Source organism: Trichomycterus rosablanca, chromosome 3 (assembly GCF_030014385.1).
Source record: "Trichomycterus rosablanca isolate fTriRos1 chromosome 3, fTriRos1.hap1, whole genome shotgun sequence".
Taxonomy (NCBI): domain Eukaryota; kingdom Metazoa; phylum Chordata; class Actinopteri; order Siluriformes; family Trichomycteridae; genus Trichomycterus; species Trichomycterus rosablanca.
Genome location: NC_085990.1, coordinates 55,207,148 through 55,228,637, shown reverse-complemented (window position 1 = coordinate 55,228,637; position 21,490 = coordinate 55,207,148). Strand labels below are relative to the sequence as shown.

The window sequence follows — 21,490 nt, the reverse complement described above, 5'->3', positions numbered from 1 at the left end:
ACCACAGAAACAACAGAAACAAAAAAATCAGGCAGTCCAAAATATTAATCAGATCTTTAAAAATATAGCAAATAAAGCTCAATTAAAAATTAAATCTAAATCCAAACCTAAATCTATAAAAGATGACAGCTGGTTCGACAAAGATTGTCAAATCCTAAGAACAGAACTCCGTAAAATATCAAACCAAAAACACAGAGATCCAAACAACAGTAACACACGACTTCTTTACTGTGAAACCCTCAAACAATATAAACGTACACTCAGAACCAAAAAAGCTCAGTACACCCAAAAACAACTAACAATTATTGAACAATCAATCAACACACATCAATTCTGGGACAATTGGAACAAATTAAAACATAGAGAACAGGAAGAATTGGCCATTCAGGATGGGGATATCTGGACAACCCATTTCCAATCACTCTTTAAAAATGTAGAATTAGATTCAAATCCTGAACAAAATCAAATTATTAGTAAATTAGAGGAACTGGAACGTGCTGTTAAAAACCACCAGAATCCTCTAGACTCTCTCATTACTGAGCAACAGTAAAAAACTAAAAACAAAGAAATCATCAGGACCTGACGGGATCCTCAATGAAATGATCAAACACAGCAGCTCCAAATTTCACCTGGCGATGTTAAAAGTCTTTAACCTGATATTTAAACCGTCCTCCTCATCATGCTGTTCACATTTTATCATTAGACCAAGACGACACCTAACAATTGATCAACAGTACCTCGTGTGTGTGTGTGTGTGTGTTATACTCTCACCAAAGAATCTCCAGTGTACAGTGTGTGTGTGTGTGTGTGTGTGTTAAAATCTCACCTCAGTATCTCCAGTGTAGTGTGTGTGTGTTATAATCTCACCTCATTATATACAGTGTACAGTGTGTGTGTGTGTGTGTTATAATCTCACCTCAGTATCTCCAGTGTACAGTGTGTGTGTGTTATAATCTCACCTCAGTATCTCTAGTGTACAGTGTGTGTGTGTGTGTGTTCTCACCTCAGTATCTCCAGTTTACAGTGTGTGTGTGTGTGTGTATGTGTGTGTGTTATAATCTCACCTCAGTATCTCTAGTGTACAGTGTGTGTGTGTGTGTGTGTGTGTGTTATAATCTCACCTCAGCATCTCCAGTTTACAGTGTGTGTGTGTGTGTGTTCTCACCTCAGTATCTCCAGTTTACAGTGTGTGTGTGTGTGTGTTATAATCTCACCTCAGTATCTCCAGTTTACAGTGTGTGTGTGTGTGTTGTAATCTCACCTCAGTATCTCCAGTGTAGTGTGTGTGTGTGTGTGTTATAATCTCACCTCAGTATCTCCAGTGTAGTGTGTGTGTGTGTGTGTGTGTGTTATAATCTCACCTCAGTATCTCTAGTGTACAGTGTGTGTGTGTGTGTGTTCTCACCTCAGTATCTCCAGTTTACAGTGTGTGTGTGTGTGTGTATGTGTGTGTGTTATAATCTCACCTCAGTATCTCTAGTGTACAGTGTGTGTGTGTGTGTGTGTGTGTGTTATAATCTCACCTCAGCATCTCCAGTTTACAGTGTGTGTGTGTGTGTGTTCTCACCTCAGTATCTCCAGTTTACAGTGTGTGTGTGTGTGTTATAATCTCACCTCAGTATCTCCAGTTTACAGTGTGTGTGTGTGTGTTGTAATCTCACCTCAGTATCTCCAGTGTAGTGTGTGTGTGTGTGTGTTATAATCTCACCTCAGTATCTCCAGTGTAGTGTGTGTGTGTGTGTGTGTGTGTTATAATCTCACCTCAGTATCTCCAGTTTACAGTGTGTGTGTGTGTGTGTTATAATCTCACCTCAGTATCTCTAGTGTACAGTGTGTGTGTGTGTGTGTGTGTGTTATAATCTCAACTCAGTATCTCTAGTGTACAGTGTGTGTGTGTGTGTGTGTGTGTGTGTTATAATCTCACCTCAGTATCTCCAGTTTACAGTGTGTGTGTGTGTGTGTTATAATCTCACGTCAGTATCTCCAGTTTACAGTGTGTGTGTGTGTGTGTTATAATCTCACCTCAGTATCTCCAGTCTACAGTGTGTGTGTGTGTGTTATAATCTCACCTCAGTATCTCTAGTGTACAGTGTGTGTGTGTGTGTGTTATATTCTCCCCTCAGTATCTCCAGTTTACAGTGTGTGTGTGTGTGTGTGTTATAATCTCCCCTCAGTATCTCTAGTGTACAGTGTGTGTGTGTGTTATAATCTCAACTCAGTATCTCCAGTTTACAGTGTGTGTGTGTGTGTGTGTGTGTTTTAATCTCACCTCAGTATCTCCAGTTTACAGTGTGTGTGTGTGTGTGTGTTATAATCTCACCTCAGTATCTCCAGTGTACAGTGTGTGTGTGTGTGTTATAATCTCACCTCAGTATCTCCAGTTTACAGTGTGTGTGTGTGTGTGTAATAATCTCATCTCAGTATATCCAGTTTACAGTGTGTGTATGTGTGTTATAATCTCACCTCAGTATCTCCAGATTACAGTGTGTGTGTGTTATAATCTCACCTCAGCATCTCCAGTTTACAGTGTGTGTGTGTTATAATCTCACCTCAGTATCTCCAGTGTACAGTGTGTGTGTGTGTTATAATCTCACCTCAGTATCTCCAGTGTAGTGTGTGTGTGTGTGTGTTATAATCTCACCTCAGTATATCTAGTGTACAGTGTGTGTGTTATAATCTCACCTCAGTATCTCCAGTGTACAGTGTGTGTGTGTGTGTTATAATCTCACCTCAGTATCTCCAGTGTAGTGTGTGTGTGTGTGTGTTATAATCTCACCTCAGTATCTCTAGTGTACAGTGTGTGTGTGTGTGTGGTATAATCTCACCTCAGTATCTCCAGTGTACAGTGTGTGTGTGTGAGTGTGTGTTATAATCTCACCTCAGTATCTCCAGTTTACAGTGTGTGTGTGTGTGTGTGTGTGTGTGTGTTATAATCTCACCTCAGTATCTCTAGTGTACAGTGTGTGTGTGTAAATTATAATCTCACCTCAGTATCTCCAGTGTACAGTGTGTGTGTGTGTGTGTGTGTGTGTGTGTGTGTGTGTTATAATCTCACCTCAGTATCTCCAGTGTACAGTGTGTGTGTGTGTGTGTGTGTTTTAAAATCTCACCTCAGTATCTCCAGTTTACAGTGTGTGTGTGTGTTATAATCTCACCTCAATATCTCCAGTGTACAGTGTGTGTGTGTGTGTGTGTGTATTATAATCTCACCTCAGTATCTCCAGTTTACAGTGTGTGTGTGAGTGTATGTTATAATCTCACCTCAATATCTCCAGTTTACAGTCTGTGGGTGTGTGGGTGTGTGTGTGTTATAATCTCACCTCAGCATCTCCAGTTTACAGTGTGTGTGTGTGTGTGTGTTATAATCCCACCTCAGTATCTCCAGTTTACAGTGTACAGTGTGTGTGTGTGTGTGTTATAATCTCACCTCAATATCTCCAGTTTACAGTGTGTGTGTGTGTGTGTGTTATAATCTCACCTCAGTATCTCCAGTTTACAGTGTGTGTGTGTGTGTGTGTTATAATCTCACCTCAGTATCTCCAGTGTACAGTGTGGATTCTTCAGTGCAGCAGAGAGCAGCTTCACTCCTGAATCCTGCAGGTTATTGTTACTCAGGTTCAGATCTCTCAGATTGGAGGAGTTTGAACTGAGAACTGAGGACAGAGCTGCACAACTTTCATCTGTTAGATCACAACCAGCCAACCTGAGAAAGAAAAGATGAAACATCAGATAACTGGACTCTCTTCGTGTGTGTGTGTGTGTTATAATCTCACCTCAGTATCTCTAGTTTACAGTGTGTGTGTGTGTGTTATAATCTCACCTCAGTATCTCCAGTTTACAGTGTGTGTGTGTGTGTTATAATCTCACCTCAGTATCTCCAGTTTACAGTGTGTGTGTGTGTGTGTGTGTTATAATCTCACCTCAGTATCTCCAGTTTACAGTGTGTGTGAGTGTGTTATAATCTCACCTCAGTATCTCCAGTTTACAGTGTGTGTGTGTGTGTGTGTGTTATAATCTCACCTCAGTATCTCCAGTTTACAGTGTGTGTGTGTGTGTTATAATCTCACCTCAGTATCTCCAGTTTACAGTGTGTGTGTGTGTGTGTGTTATAATCTCACCTCAGTATCTCCAGTTTACAGTGTGTGTGTGTGTGTTATAATCTCACCTCAGTATCTTCAGTTTACAGTGTGTGTGTGTGTGTGTTATAATCTCACCTCAGTATCTCCAGTTTACAGTGTGTGTGTGTGTGTGTGTTATAATCTCACCTCAGTATCTCCAGTTTACAGTGTGTGTGTGTGTGTGTTATAATCTCACCTCAATATCTCCAGTTAACAGTGTGTGTGTGTGTGTGTTATAATCTCACCTCAGTATCTCTAGTTTACAGTGTGTGTGTGTGTGTGTGTTATAATCTCACCTCAGTATCTCCAGTTTACAGTGTGTGTTTGTGTGTTATAATCTCACCTCAGTATCTCCAGTTTACAGTGTGTGTGTGTGTGTTATAATCTCACCTCAGTATCTCCAGTTTACAGTGTGTGTGTGTGTTATAATCTCACCTCAGTATCTCCAGTTTACAGTGTGTGTATGTGTGTGTGTGTGTTATAATCTCACCTCAGTATCTCCAGTTTACAGTGTGTGTGTGTGTGTGTGTGTGTGTTAAAATCTCACCTCAGAATCTCCAGTGTACAGTGTGTGTATGTGTGTGTGTGTTATAATCTCACCTCAGTATCTCCAGTTTACAGTGTGTGTGTGTGTGTGTTATAATCTCACCTCAATATCTCCAGTTTACAGTGTGTGTGTGTGTGTGTGTGTGTGTGTGTGTGTTATAATCTCACCTCAATATCTCCAGTTTACAGTGTGTGTGTGTGTGTGTGTGTGTGTGTGTGTGTTATAATCTCACCTCAGTATCTCTAGTGTACAGTGTGTGTGTGTATAATCTCACCTAAGTATGTCCAGTGTACAGTGTGTGTGTGTGTTATAATCTCACCTCAGTATCTCTAGTGTACAGTGTGTGTGTGTGTTATAATCTCACCTCAGTATCTCCAGTGTACAGTGTGTGTGTGTGTGTGTGTGTGTGTGTTATAATCTCACCTCAGTATCTCCAGTGTACAGTGTGTGTATGTGTGTGTGTGTGTGTTATAATCTCACCTCAGTATCTCCAGTTTACAGTGTGTGTGTGTGTGTGTGTGTGTTATAATCTCACCTCAGTATCTCCAGTGTACAGTGTGTGTATGTGTGTGTGTGTGTGTGTTATAATCTCACCTCAGTATCTCCAGTTTACAGTGTGTGTGTGTGTGTGTGTGTGTTATAATCTCACCCCAGTATCTTCAGTGTACAGTGTGTGTGTTTGTGTGTGTGTGTTAAAATCTCACCTCAGTATCTCCAGTTTACAGTGTGTGTGTGTGTTATAATCTCACCTCAGTATCTCCAGTGTACAGTGTGGATTCTTCAGTGCAGCAGAGAGCAGCTTCACTCCTGAATCCTGCAGGTTATTGACACTCAGGTTCAGATCTCTCAGATTGGAGGAGTTTGAACTGAGAACTGAGGACAGAGCTGCACAACTTTCACCTGTTAGAAAACAACCAGCCAACCTGAAAAAGAAAAGATGAAACATCAGATACCTGGACTCAGTGTGTGTGTGTGTGTGTGTGTGTGTGTGTTATAATCTCACGTCAGTATCTCCAGTTTACAGTTTGTGTGTGTGTGTGTGTTGTAATATCACATCAGTATCTTCAGTTTACAGTTTGTGTGTGTGTGTGTGTGTTATAATCTCACTCCAGTATCTCCAGTGTACAGTGTGGATTCTTCAGTGCAGCAGAGAGCTGCTTCACTCCTGAATCCTGCAGGTTATTGACACTCAGGTTCAGATCTCTCAGATTGGAGGAGTTTGAACTGAGAACTGAGGACAGAGCTGCACAACTTTCACCTGTTAGAGAACAACCAGCCAACCTGAGAAAGAAAACATGAAAAATCAAATAACTGGACTCAGTGTGTGTGTGTGTGTGTGTGTGTGTGTGTGTTTTAATCTCACCTCAGTATGTCCAGTTTACAGTGTGTGTGTGTGTGTGTGTTATAATCTCACCTCAGTATCTCCAGTTTACAGTGTGTGTGTGTGTGTGTTATAATCTCACCTCAGTATCTCCAGTTTACAGTGTGTGTGTGTGTGTGTTTTAATCTCACCTCAGTATCTACAGTTTACAGTGTGTGTGTGTGTGTTATAATCTCACCTCAGTATCTCCAGTTTACAGTGTGTGTGTGTGTGTGTTATAATCTCACCTCAGTATCTACAGTTTACAGTGTGTGTGTGATGAACTCACTTCAGTATCTCCAGTTTACAGTGTGTGTGTGTGTGTGTGTTATAATCTCACCTCAATATCTCCAGTTTACAGTGTGTGTGTGTGTGTGTGTGTTATAATCTCACCTCAGTATCTCCTGTTTACAGTGTGTGTGTGTGTGTTATAATCTCACCTCAGTATCTCCAGTTTAGTGTGTGTGTGTGTGTGTGTGTGTGTGTGTGTGTTATAATCTCACCTCAGTATCTCCAGTTTACAGTGTGTGTGTGTGCGTGTGCGTGTGTGTGTTATAATCTCACCTCAGTATCTCCATTTCACAGTGTGTGTGTGTGTGATAATCTCACTTCAGTATCTCCAGTTTAGTTTGTGTGTGTGTGTGTTATAATCTCACCTCAGTATCTCCAGTTTACAGTGTGTGTGTGTGTTATAATCTCACCTCAGTATCTCCAGTTTACTGTGTGTGTGTGTTATAATCTCACCTCAGTATCTCCAGTTTACGGTGTGTGTGTGTGTGTGTTTGTTACAATCTCTCCTCAGTATCTCCAGTTTACAGTGTGTGTGTGTGTGTTATAATCTCAGCTCAGTATCTCCAGTTTACTGTGTGTGTGTGTGTTATAATCTCACCTCAGTATCTCCAGTTTACAGTGTGTGTGTGTGTGTGTTATAATCTCACCTCAGTATCTCCTGTGTACAGTGTGTGTGTGTGGGTGTGTGTGTGTTATAATCTCACCTCAGTATTTCCAGTTTACAGTGTGTGTGTGTGTGTGTGTGTGTGTTATAATCTCACCTCAGTATCTCCAGTTTACAGTGTGTGTGTGTGTGTGTGTGTGATTTATAATCTCACCTCAGTATCTCCAGTTTACAGTGTGTGTGTGTATTATAATCTCACCTCAGTATCTCCAGTTTACAGTGTGTGTGTGTGTGTGTGATAATCTCACCCCAGTATCTCCAGTTTACAGTGTGTGTAATAATCTCACCTCAGTATCTCCAGTTTACAGTGTGTGTGTGTGTGTGTGTGTGTTATAATCTCACCTCAGTATCTCCAGTTTACAGTGTGTGTGTGTGTGTGTATGTGTGTGTTATAATCTTACCTCAGTATCTCCAGTTTACAGTGTGTGTGTGTGTGTTATAATCTCACCTCAGTATCTCCAGTTTACAGTGTGTGTGTTTGTTATAATCTCACCTCAGTATCTCCAGTTTACAGTGTGTGTGTGTGTGTGTGTTATAATCTCACCCCATTTTCTCCAGTTTACAGTGTGTGTGTGTGTGTGTGTGTGTGTGTGTTATAATCTCACCTCAGTATCTCCAGTTTACAATGTGTGTGTGTGTGTGTGTGTGTGTTATAATCTCACCTCAGTATCTCCAGTTTACAGTGTGTGTGTGTGTGTGTGTTATAATCTTACCTCAGTATCTCCAGTTTACAGTGTGTGTGTGTTTTATAATCTCACCTCAGTATCTCCAGTTTACAGTGTGTGTGTGAGTGTTATAATCTCACCCCAGTATCTCCAGTGTACAGTGTGTGTGTGTGTGTGTTATAATCTCACCCTAGTATCTCCAGTTTACAGTGTGTGTGTGTGTGTGTGTTATAATCTCACCTCAGTATCTCCAGTTTACAGTGTGTGTGTGTGTGTGTGTTATAATCTCACCTCAGTATCTCCAGTTTACAGTGTGTGTGTGTGTGTGTTATAATCTCACCTCAGTATCTCCAGTTTACAGTGTGTGTGTGTGTGTGGGTGTGTTATAATCTTACCTCTGTATCTCCAGTTTACAGTGTGTGTGTGTGTGTGTATGTGTGTGTGTTATAATCTCATCTCAGTATCTCCAGTTTACAGTGTGTGTGTGTGTGTGTGTTATAATCTCACCCCAGTATCTCCAGTTTACAGTGTGTGTGTGTATTATAATCTCACCCCATTATGTCCAGTTTACAGTGTGTGTGTGTGTGTTATAATCGCACCTCAGTATCTCCAGTTTACAGTGTGTGTGTGTGTGTTATAATCTCACCTCAGTATCTCCAGTTTACAGTGTGTGTATGTGTGTGTTATAATCTCACCTCAGTATCTCCAGTTTACAGTGTGTGTGTGTGATAATCTCACTTCAGTATCTCCAGTTTAGTTTGTGTGTGTGTGTTATAATCTCACCTCAGTATCTCCAGTTTACAGTGTGTGTGTGTGTGATAATCTTACTTCAGTATCTCCAGTTTACAGTGTGTGTGTGTGTGTTATAATCTCACCTCAGTATCTCCAATTTACAGTGTGTGTGTGTGTGTGTGTGTGATTTATAATATCACCTCAGTATCTCCAGATTACAGTGTGTGTGTGTGTTATAATCTCACCTCAGTATCTCCAGTTTACAGTGTGTGTAATAATCTCACCTCAGTATCTCCAGTTTACAGTGTGTTTGTGTGTGTGTGTGTGTGTTATAATCTAACCCCAGTATCTCCAGTTTACAGTGTGTGTGTGTGTGTGTGTGTGTTATAATCTCACCTCAGTATCTCCAGTTTACAGTGTGTGTGTGTGTATGTGTGTGTGTGTGTTATAATCTCACCTCAGTATCTCCAGTTTACAGTGTGTGTGTGTGTGTTATAATCGCACCTCAGTATCTCCAGTTTACAGTGTGTGTGTGTGTTATAATCTCACCTCAGTATCTCCAGTTTACAGTGTGTGTGTGTGTGTGTGTGTGTGATAATCTCACCCCAGTATCTCCAGTTTACAGTGTGTGTAATAATCTCACCTCAGTATCTCCAGTTTACAGTGTGTTTGTGTGTGTGTGTGTGTGTGTTATAATCTCACCCCAGTATCTCCAGTTTACAGTGTGTGTGTGTGTGTTATAATCTCACCTCAGTATCTCCAGTTTACAGTGTGTGTGTGTGTATGTGTGTGTGTGTTATAATCTCACCTCAGTATCTCCAGTTTACAGTGTGTGTGTGTGTGTGTTATAATCTCACCTCAGTATCTCCAGTTTACAGTGTGTGTGTGTTTGTTATAATCTCACCTCAGTATCTCCAGTTTACAGTGTGTGTGTGTGTTATAATCTCACCCCATTATCTCCAGTTTACAGTGTGTGTGTGTGTGTGTGTTATAATCTCACCTCAGTATCTCCAGTTTACAATGTGTGTGTGTGTGTTATAATCTCACCTCAGTATCTCCAGTTTACAGTGTGTGTGTGTATGTGTGTGTTATAATCTCACCTCAGTATCTCCAGTTTACAGTGTGTGTGTGTGTGTTATAATCTCACATCAGTATCTCCAATTTACAGTGTGTGTGTGTGTTAAAATCTCACCTCAGTATCTCCAGTTTACAGTGTGTGTGTGTGTGTGTGTGTTATAATCTCACCTCAGTATCTCCAGTTTACGATGTGTTTGTGTGTTATAATCTCACCTCAGTATATCCAGTTTACAGTGTGTGTGTGTGTGTGTGTTATAATCTTACCTCAGTATCTCCAGTTTACAGTGTGTGTGTGTGTGTTATAATCTCACCCCAGTATCTCCAGTTTACAGTGTGTGTGTGTGTGTGTGTGTTATAATCTCACCTCAGTATCTCCAGTTTACAGTGTGTGTGTGTGTGTGTTATAATCTCACCTCAGTATCTCCAGTTTACAGTGTGTGTGTGTGTGTGTGTTATAATCTCACCTCAGTATCTCCAGTTTACAGTGTGTGTGTGTGTGTGTGTGTGTGGGTGTGTTATAATCTCACCTCTGTATCTCCAGTTTACAGTGTGTGTGTGTGTGTGTATTTGTGTGTGTTATAATCTCATCTCAGTATCTCCAGTTTACAGTGTGTGTGTGTGTGTGTTATAATCTCACCTCAGTATCTCCAGTTTACAGTGTGTGTGTGTGTTATAATCTCACCCCATTATCTCCAGTTTACAGTGTGTCTGTGTGTGTGTTATAATCTCACCTCAGTATCTCCAGTTTACAGTGTGTGTGTGTGTGTGTTATAATCTCACCTCAGTATCTCCAGTTTACAGTGTGTGTGTGTGTGTGTTATAATCTTACCTCAGTATCTCCAGTTTACAGTGTGAGTGTGTGTGTGATAATCTCACTTCAGTATCTCCAGTTTAGTTTGAGTGTGTGTGTGTTATAATCTCACCTCAGCATCTCCAGTTTACAGTGTGTGTGTGTTTGATAATCTTACATCAGTATCTCCAGTTTACAGTGTGTGTGTGTGTTATAATCTCACCTCAGTATCTCCAGTTTACAGTGTGTGTGTGTGTGTGTGTGATTTATAATCTCACCTCAGTATCTCCAGTTTACAGTGTGTGTGTTATAATCTCACCTCAGTATCTCCAGTTTACAGTGTGTGTGTGTGTGTGTGTGTGATAATCTCACCCCAGTATCTCCAGTTTACAGTGTGTGTAATAATCTCACCTCAGTATCTCCAGTTTACAGTGTGTTTGTGTGTGTGTGTGTGTGTTATAATCTCACCTCAGTATCTCCAGTTTACAGTGTGTGTGTGTGTGTGTGTGTGTGTGTGTGTGGGTGTGTTATAATCTCACCTCAGTATCTCCAGTTTACAGTGTGTGTGTGTGTGTATGTGTGTGTGTGTGTTATAATCTCACCTCAGTATCTCCAGTTTACAGTGTGTGTGTGTGTGTGTGTTATAAGCTCACCTCAGTATCTTCAGTTTATAGTGTGTGTGTGTTTGTTATAATCTCACCTCAGTACCTCCAGTTGACAGTGTGTGTGTGTGTTATAATCTCACCCCATTATCTCCAGTTTACAGTGTGTGTGTGTGTGTGTGTTATAATCTCACCTCAGTATCTCCAGTTTACAATGTGTGTGTGTGTGTGTGTGTGTGTTATAATCTCACCTCAGTATCTCCAGTTTACAGTGTGTGTGTATGTGTGTGTTATAATCTCACCTCAGTATCTCCAGTTTACAGTGTGTGTGTGTGTGTGTGTTATAATCTCACCTCAGTATCTCCAGTTTACGATGTGTTTGTGTGTTATAATCTCACCTCAGTATATCCAGTTTACAGTGTGTGTGTGTGTGTGTTATAATCTTACCTCAGTATCTCCAGTTTACAGTGTGTGTGTGTGTGTGTGTTATAAGCTCACCTCAGTATCTTCAGTTTATAGTGTGTGTGTGTTTGTTATAATCTCACCTCAGTACCTCCAGTTGACAGTGTGTGTGTGTGTTATAATCTCACCCCATTATCTCCAGTTTACAGTGTGTGTGTGTGTGTGTGTTATAATCTCACCTCAGTATCTCCAGTTTACAATGTGTGTGTGTGTGTGTGTGTGTTATAATCTCACCTCAGTATCTCCAGTTTACAGTGTGTGTGTATGTGTGTGTTATAATCTCACCTCAGTATCTCCAGTTTACAGTGTGTGTGTGTGTGTGTGTTATAATCTCACCTCAGTATCTCCAGTTTACGATGTGTTTGTGTGTTATAATCTCACCTCAGTATATCCAGTTTACAGTGTGTGTGTGTGTGTGTTATAATCTTACCTCAGTATCTCCAGTTTACAGTGTGTGTGTGTGTGTGTTATAATCTCACCCCAGTATCTCCAGTTTACAGTGTGTGTGTGTGTGTGTGTGTGTTATAATCTCACCTCAGTATCTCCAGTTTACAGTGTGTGTGTGTGTGTGTTATAATCTCACCTCAGTATCTCCAGTTTACAGTGTGTGTGTGTGTGTGTTATAATCTCACCTCAGTATCTCCAGTTTACAGTGTGTGTGTGTGTGTGTGTGTGTGGGTGTGTTATAATCTCACCTCTGTATCTCCAGTTTACAGTGTGTGTGTGTGTGTGTATTTGTGTGTGTTATAATCTCATCTCAGTATCTCCAGTTTACAGTGTGTGTGTGTGTGTGTTATAATCTCACCTCAGTATCTCCAGTTTACAGTGTGTGTGTGTGTTATAATCTCACCCCATTATCTCCAGTTTACAGTGTGTCTGTGTGTGTGTTATAATCTCACCTCAGTATCTCCAGTTTACAGTGTGTGTGTGTGTGTGTGTTATAATCTCACCTCAGTATCTCCAGTTTACAGTGTGTGTGTATGTGTGTGTTATAATCTTACCTCAGTATCTCCAGTTTACAGTGTGTGTGTGTGTGTGATAATCTCACTTCAGTATCTCCAGTTTAGTTTGAGTGTGTGTGTGTTATAATCTCACCTCAGCATCTCCAGTTTACAGTGTGTGTGTGTGTGTGATAATCTTACATCAGTATCTCCAGTTTACAGTGTGTGTGTGTGTGTTATAATCTCACCTCAGTATCTCCAGTTTACAGTGTGTGTGTGTGTGTGTGATTTATAATCTCACCTCAGTATCTCCAGTTTACAGTGTGTGTGTTATAATCTCACCTCAGTATCTCCAGTTTACAGTGTGTGTGTGTGTGTGTGATAATCTCACCCCAATATCTCCAGTTTACAGTGTGTGTAATAATCTCACCTCAGTATCTCCAGTTTACAGTGTGTTTGTGTGTGTGTGTGTGTTATAATCTCACCTCAGTATCTCCAGTTTACAGTGTGTGTGTGTGTGTGTGTGTGTGTGGGTGTGTTATAATCTCACCTCAGTATCTCCAGTTTACAGTGTGTGTGTGTGTGTATGTGTGTGTGTGTGTTATAATCTCACTTCAGTATCTCCAGTTTACAGTGTGTGTGTGTGTGTGTTATAAACTCACCTCAGTATCTTCAGTTTATAGTGTGTGTGTGTTTGTTATAATCTCACCTCAGTACCTCCAGTTGACAGTGTGTGTGTGTGTTATAATCTCACCCCATTATCTCCAGTTTACAGTGTGTGTGTGTGTGTTTGTTATAATCTCACCTCAGTATCTCCAGTTTACAATGTGTGTGTGTGTGTGTGTGTGTTATAATCTCACCTCAGTATCTCCAGTTTACAGTGTGTGTGTATGTGTGTGTTATAAGCTCACCTCAGTATCTCCAGTTTACAGTGTGTGTGTGTGTGTGTTATAATCTCACATCAGTATCTCCAGTTTACAGTGTGTGTGTGTGTGTGTGTTATAATCTCACCTCAGTATCTCCAGTTTACAGTGTGTGTGTGTGTTATAATCTCACCTCAGTATCTCCAGTTTACGATGTGTGTGTGTGTTACAATCTCACCTCAGTATATCCAGTTTACAGTGTGTGTGTGTAATAATCTTACCTCAGTATCTCCAGTTTACAGTGTGTGTGTGTGTGTGTGTGTGTGTCATAATCTCACCCCAGTATCTCCAGTGTACAGTGTGTGTGTGTGTGTGTGTGTTATAATCTCACCCCAGTATCTCCAGTTTACAGTGTGTGTGTGTGTGTGTGTGTTATAATCTCACCTCAGTATCTCCAGTTTACAGTGTGTGTGTGTTATAATCTCACCTCAGTATCTCCAGTTTACAGTGTGTGTGTGTGTTATAATCTCACTTTAGTATCTCCAGTTTACAGTGTGTGTGTATGTGTGTGGGTGTGTTACAATCTCACCTCTGTATCTCCAGTTTACAGTGTGTGTGTATGTGTGTGGGTGTGTTATAATCTCACCTCAGTATCTCCAGTTTACAGTGTGTGTGTGTGTGTGTGTTATAATCTCACCTCAGTATCTCCAGTTTACAGTGTGTGTGTGTGTTATAATCTCACCCCATTATCTCCAGTTTACAGTGTGTGTGTGTGTTATAATCTCACCTCAGTATCTCCAGTTCACAGTGTGTGTGTATGTGTGTGTTATAATCTCACCTCAGTATCTCCAGTTTACAGTGTGTGTGTGTGTGTGTGTTATAATCTCACCTCAGTATCTCCAGTTTACAGTGTGTGTGTGTGTGTGTTATAATCTCACCTCAGTATCTCCAGTTTACAGTGTGTGTGTGTGTGTGTGTTATAATCTCACCTCAGTATCTCCAGTTTACAGTGTGTGTGTGTGTGTTATAATCTCACCTCAGTATCTCCAGTTTACAGTGTGTGTGTGTGTGTGTGTGTGTGTGTGTGTGTGTTATAATCTCACCTCAGTATCTCCAGTTTACAGTGTGTGTGTGTGTGTGTGTGTGTGTGTTATAATCTCACCCCAGTATCTCCAGTGTACAGTGTGTGTGTGTGTGTGTGTGTGTGTGTGTGTTATAATCTCACCCCAGTATCTCCAGTGTACAGTGTGGATTCTTCAGTGCATCAGAGAGCAGCTTCACTCCTGAATCCTGCATCTTATTCTCACTCAGGTTCAGATCTCTCAGATTGTTGGAGTTTGAACTGAGAACTGAGGACAGAGCTGCACAACTTTCACCTGTTAGAGAACAATTATACAACCTGAGAAAGAAAAGATGAAACATCAGATTATTCACACACACACACACACACACACACACACACACACACACACCTAATTTATTTCCTCCAGCTCACCAAAACATGCAGAAGGTGGATTTACTCTTCTAAAAGTAAATATGTGAGTGTGTGTTTCCCTGCAAAGATGAAGATGAATGAATGAATCAATACATTAATGCCGTGTGGTTCTTAATCTCCAGATTTTTTATGCTCTGTTTAAAACTGACAGAATCAGATTATTACAATAGTCATTTTACCAAAGTGTAAAACATGATGTTAAAACCTTAATACACTGAACAAAAATATAAACACAACACTTTTGTTTTTGCTCCCATTTTTCATGAGCTGAACTCAAAGATGTAAGACTTTGTCTATGTACACAAAAGGCCTTTTTCTCTCAAATATTGTTCCCAAATTTGTCTTAATCTGTGTTAATGAGCACTTTGCTGAGATAATCCATCCACCTCACAGATGTGGCATATCAAGATGCTGATTAGACAGCATGATTATTGCACAGGTGTGCACGGGGGGGGGGGGGGGGGGGTCAGAAAACCAGTCAGTATCTGGTGTGACCACCATTTGCCTCACGCAGTGCAACACATCTCCTTCGCATAGATTTGATCAGGTTGTTGATTGTGGCCTGTGGAATGTTGGTCCACTCCTCTTCAATGGCTGTGGGAAGTTGCTGGATGTTGGCAGGAACTGGAACGCGCTGTCGTATACGCCAATCCAGAACATCCCAAACAAGAATAAAATGCACCTGTTTTAGTTTACAGTGTGTGTGTGTGTGTGTGTGTGTGTGCGTGTGTGTTATAATCTCACCTCAGTATCTCCAGTTTAGTGTGTGTGTGTGTGTGTGTGTTATAATCTCACCTCAGTATCTCCAGTTTACAGTGTGTGTGTGTTATAATCTCACCTCAGTATCTCCAGTTTACAGTGTGTGTGTGTGTGTGTTATAACCTCACCTCAGTATCTCCAGTTTACAGTGTGTGTGTGTGTGTGTGATAATCTCACTTCAGTATCTCCAGTTTACAGTGTGTGTGTGTGTGTGTTATAATCTCACCTCAGTATCTCCAGTTTACAGTGTGTGTGTGTGTGTGTGTGTGTGTGTGATAATCTCACTTCAGTATCTCCAGTTTACAGTGTGTGTGTGTGTGTGTGTTATAATCTCACCTCAGTATCTCCAGTTTAGTGTGTGTGTGTGTGTGTGTTATAATCTCACCTCAGTATCTCCAGTTTACAGTGTGTGTGTGTGTTATAATCTCACCTCAGTATCTCCAGTTTACAGTGTGTGTGTTATAATCTCACCTCAGTATCTCCAGTTTACAGTTTGTGTGTGTGTGTGTTATAATCTCACCTCAGTATCTCCAGTTTACAGTGTGTGTGTGTTATAATCTGACCTCAGTATCTCCAGTTTAGTGTGTGTGTTATAATCTCACCTCTCTACATTTATAATAACAGTAAAAAGCTGCTGCTGTGATATTAATGAAGAAAATACTTACTCAGCTCTTCTGGATTCTTTCACCACTGGCAGCAGCTTCAGAAGACATTCCTCTGATCTGTAATATTTCCTCAAATTAAACTCCTCCAGATCTTCTTCTGAGTTCAGCAACACAAACACCAGTGCTGACCACTGAGCAGGAGAGAGACTAATTCCTCTGAGACAACCAGGATCATAGTATTTATAACCAGGTTCTATTCTTTTCAGGTAAGTCTGGACCTCCTGCACTAGAGAATGATCATTCAGTTCATTCAGACAGTGGAACAGATTGATGGATTTCTCTGGTGAGGGATTCTCCATGATCTTCTCCTTGATGTACTCCACAGTTTCCTGTTTACTGTGAGATCTACTTCCTGTATGTATCCGTAGGTCTCGTAAGAGAGTCTGATTGGACTCCAGTGAGAGACCTAGAAGGAAGCGAAGAAAAAGGTCCAGGTGTCCATTCTCACTCTGTAAGGCCTTGTCCACTGCACTCTTGAGGAAATCAGACATGCTGGACTTGGTGAACAGATCAGACAAATCAGTGGTTTGATGTTCTGTTGGATTTTTGCTGATGAAGCAGATAAATGCAAATAAAGCAGCCAGAAACTCCTGGACGCTCAGATGAACAAAGCTGAAGACCTTCCCCAGGTGTAACCCAAACTCCTCTCTGAAGATTTGGCTGCACACTCCTGAGTACACTGACACTTCTCTGACATCAATACCACACTCTCTCAGGTCTTCTTCATAGAAGATCAGGTTTCCTTTCTCCAGCTGTTGGAAAGCCAGTTTTCCCAGTGTCGTCTCTCTGGTCTGATGAGGGTCGGGGTCACATTTCCCATGATACTTTTGTTCCTTGTGTTTGATCTGAAAGATCAGGAAGTGGGTGAACATTTGAGTCAGAGTTTTGGGGATCTCTCCACCCTCTGCTTCACCCAGCATTCTCTCTAGAACAGAGGCTGAAATCCAGCAGAAAACTGGAATGTGACACATGATGTAGAGGCTTCTTGATGACTTCATGTGTTTGATGATTGTACTGGCCAGCTCCTCATCACTGATCCTCTTCCTGAAGTACTGCTCTTTCTGAGGATCACTGAACCCTCGTACCTCTGATACCTGGGCTACACACTCAGGAGGGATCTGATTGGCTGCAGCTGGTCGAGAGGTGATCCAGAGGAGAGCAGAGGGAAGCAGGTTCCCCTTGATGAGGTTTGTCAGCAGCACATCCACTGAGGCTGATTCTGTTACATCCCACACAGTCTCATTGTTCTGGAAGTTTAGAGGAAGTCGACACTCATCCAGACCATCAAAGATAAAAATGATCTTGTAGGTGCTGCAGTCTATTGAATTTATTCTTTTAAATTCTGGAAAAAAATAATGAAGAAGCTCCATCAGACTGAGATGTTTCTCCTTCATCAGATTCAGCTCTCTAAAGGGAAGTGGGAACATGAAGAGAACGTCCTGATTGGCTTTTTCTTCAGCCCAGTCCAGAATGAACTTCTGCACAGAGACTGTTTTTCCAATTCCAGCAACTCCTTTAGTCAGCACAGTTCTGATGGACGTGTCTTTAAAGAGGTCGTTACATTTGATGGGTTTCTCCTGTGTTGTTGGTCTCCTGGATGTCGTTTCAATGTGTCTCACCTCATGTTCATTATTGACGTCTCCACTCGAACCCTCTGTGATGTAGAGCTCAGTGTAGATCTGATCCAGGAGAACTGATGATCCAGGCTGTGAGATTCCTTCATTAATTCTTTTATATTTCTCTATCACTTTGGTTTTGAGGTTCTTCTGATAAACAGAGACCAGCTCTGATAAACAGAAGAACATGAAAATCAATATTTCACTGTATGAACCAGAATATAGTCTAATATTATTTACTAATCTAATCTGTCTGATCATCTCTATCAGACACTGATTTATTCAAACATTCCATATACAATAGACTTAATGTCAGTGTTCTAATATCAATAATCATTTTGTTACTATTAGAAAGATCAAAACTGAACTAATAAGTGATTCAATCTGGACCAGGTTAGATCTTCTCAAATGAAAGTGATGTAATAAAATCAGAAACTCTTACTGGTCTGCGGTGTGTTGATAAGATCCTCCCTATTGTTTACCTCAGGGCATTCTGTGTAATCTGGACTCTGTATATCCAGATAGTTGTCTTTCGGTTCCAGCTGCTGATTAACAATTCACAATAATAAAATATCTAGAAAAGATTTTCTGATACTACACAGGTACATTCAGTTCCAGAATTATTGGCATCCTTAGTAAAATTTTTTAAAACAGTCATGATAGAAGCTCTCCAGATCCTTCAGGTTTTAAAGTTCTCTCTTGGATATTTCAGGTTAATGCTAACACACATTCACAGGCAGAGTTGTTCACAACAACTTTTTAATACATCAACCACTAGGCTTTTTTTAAGCTTACCAGAGATAGCAAAGCTCCCAATAGTCACAGTACAGATACTCAAACTCACATAAAAAACACACAGATGCTCTAAAAACAGTATTATAAAACGAATAGTTCCGGTCCTAAAATCAGATTGGCTGAGCCGCGTTCGAAGCCGTTGTAAAATCCCAAATAAATGCACACCTAGGACCACCTCACATCATTCCATATTAATTAAAAAGTGAAAAGTGAATGGTATGTTCGCCCTCATATAGCAACACTTTTAAGGAACTACCTTGCGTCGCGGAAGAATGCTTTATTGTAAGTTTATACACAATAAATACATTTATGAACTAAACATTGTTGTATTTATTATATTTTATGTTGACCGCCGTTTTATAAAAGCAATAAGCCACTCAAGACCGTGCGTTACTGCTATGATTTTATCACGGGGAAAGAAGTTTTAGGCACTCCGCTTCACGTCATGCCAAAAACATCATCCCCGTGATAAAATCACAGTAACGCATGGCCTCTCGTGGCTTATTGCTTTAATTGACACCTGGATGCAGGCAGGTCACAGTGGGTGTGACCTCAAGGAACCAGTGCCAAAATATGCTTAGCCTCCTGACTACCAGCAATTCAATTTTTTCCTTTCTAAAGCAGAGCTCCCCAACCTTTTTTGTCCCACTAGCGAGCAGGGATGGAGTAAGTGGTGTTTTTGTCTTGCTTCACAAATTAATGTGTTAAAGTCTTTATTTTGGCTACCCATAAAAATTATATTCCCACCACACATGTGCTGAATGTTTAATAGATGGGCAGAATAATATTTTAACTCATCTTGTCTTCGTGGAACGAACAGCGGCGCAAGAGACCAGAGTTAACACAGTTAAAACAAAACTGCACCAAATCGAGAAGCAGTGTGAGTTTTTGCAACACAAGGTTGATGACTTAGAAAACAGGTCGAGGCGCAATAATATTAGGATTATTGGTGTCCCTGAGGGAGCTGAGAAGGGTCAACCGACTAAATTTGTGGCGAACTCATTACCAAAATTATTTGGACAAGAGAAAAGAAGCGCCGGTGAATCCAACATAAACATCATCTCCAACTCATCTTGTAAAGCTAAGTATATTTCTTTGTTATAATGGCCCCAGTAGGAGCGCTGTATCCATGTTCCGAGTGTAATATGTTCAGTTATTCCTTCTCCGTGTTTAGTGATAACTTTACATGTGATAAGTGTAGATTAGTTGTTAGTCTGATGGAGAAGATCTCAGTGTTAGAAGGGCGCATTCGGGTGTTAGAACAGACTACTACTAGTGAGTGCTTAGATTCAGCTGTAGCAGTCCCGAATGCCAGCAGTTCAGGTGTAGAACCCCAGACTCCGGCATTAGAGCCCTCACAGCGGGGCGACTGGGTGATGTCTCGGCGACATAGTCGTAGGGCAAAGCACCGACCATCTCAGTTGCACGTGTCCAACAGGTTTTCCCCACTCAGTGAGCCACCCGCTGAGAAGCCTGTTAATGTAAGTGCTCTGGTTATAGGAGATTCTCAGCTCCGACACGTGCGTATTGCAACCCCCATAGAGACACCAGCAACCATAGTCACTTGTATTCCGGGGGCCAGGGCGCCTGACATCAGAGCAAATCTGAAAGTGCTGGCTAATGCTAATCGTAGATTTTCGAAGATTGTTATCCACGTCGGCACTAATGATGTTCGTTTACGGCAGTCTGAGGTTACTAAGAGTAATGTTAAAGAGGTGTGTGAATTAGCTAGGTCAATGTCTGAGGCAGTAGTGTGCTCTGGCCCCTTACCGATTCGACCCAGTGGCGAAACATACAGCAGGTTGTTGTCGCTGAACCACTGGATGTCTAAATGGTGCTCAGAAAACTGCATTGATTTTGTAGATAATTGGTCCACCTTTAAGGGAAGGCCTGGTCTTTTGAAGCGGGATGGTGTCCACCCCACGTGGGAGGGTGCTGCTCGCATTTCTTGCAGCATAGGTGACAGGCTTTACCACCGCGTTAGTGTAGCGGCAGATAGTGGTAAATGACTATCCAGAGCCAAGACCAGGCAGCAGACTAACAGGCCTAACCAACTGTCTGCGAGTCGCCATCGGACGTCACCCGGAATCCTTAGGTCACAAACCATTGAGACTGTGTCTGTTTACCGTGGCAGGTGTAAGCCAAAACAAAATCAAAAAGTATGTCATAATAACTTAATTAAAATTAATCTAAATGAGCATCATGAAAACCATAGTAAAGCTAAACTAAAGTTAGGACTTCTAAACATCAGGTCACTTGCATGCAAAACAGTAATTGTAAATGAAATAATTACAGATAATAGTCTTAGTGCACTTTGTTTAACCGAGACCTGGGCTAGACCTGATGAGTATCTAAGTTTAAATGAAGCATCTCCTCCGGGTTACAGTTATGAACATAAGCCACGTCTTAGTGGTCGTGGTGGAGGAATAGCCACAATTTATGATAAGGACATACAGGGGTTGGACAAAATAACTGAAACACCTGTCATTTTAGTGTGGGAGGTTTCATGGCTAAATTGGACCAGTCTGGTGGCCAATCTTCATTAATTGCACATTGCACCAGTAAGAGCAGAGTGTGAAGGTTCAATTAGCAGGGTAAGAGCACAGTTTTGCTCAAAATATTGCAATGCACACAACATTATGGGTGACATACCAGAGTTCAAAAGAGGACAAATTGTTGGTGCACGTCTTGCTGGCGCATCTGTGACCAAGACAGCAAGTCTTTGTGATGTATCAAGAGCCAGGGTATCCAGGGTAATGTCAGCATACCACCAAGAAGGACAAACCACATCCAACAGGATTAACTGTGGACGCAAGAGGAAGCTGTCTGAAAGGGATGTTCGGGTGCTAACCCGGATTGTATCCAAAAAACATAAAACCACGGCTGCCCAAATCACGGCAGAATTAAATGTGCACCTCAACTCTCCTGTTTCCACCAGAACTGTCCGTCGGGAGCTCCACAGGGTCAATATACACGGCCGGGCTGCTATAGCCAAACCTTTGGTCACTCGTGCCAATGCCAAACGTCGGTTTCAATGGTGCAAGGAGC

General features: G+C 41.2%; 1 protein-coding gene across 1 annotated transcript in view; it reads right to left on the bottom strand.

Annotated features, from left to right (window-relative positions):
* Positions 1–21,490, bottom strand: part of LOC134309978 (NACHT, LRR and PYD domains-containing protein 3-like) — a 259,037-nt gene that overhangs the window by 123,559 nt on the left and 113,988 nt on the right. The window contains exons 8-11 of the mRNA XM_062991482.1: positions 14,338–14,511; positions 5,773–5,946; positions 5,415–5,588; positions 3,530–3,703 (exon numbers count right to left, since the gene is read on the bottom strand). Of these exons, the coding sequence (XP_062847552.1) occupies positions 3,530–3,703; positions 5,415–5,588; positions 5,773–5,946; positions 14,338–14,511 (696 nt within the window). The remainder of the gene's footprint in view (positions 1–3,529; positions 3,704–5,414; positions 5,589–5,772; positions 5,947–14,337; positions 14,512–21,490) is intronic.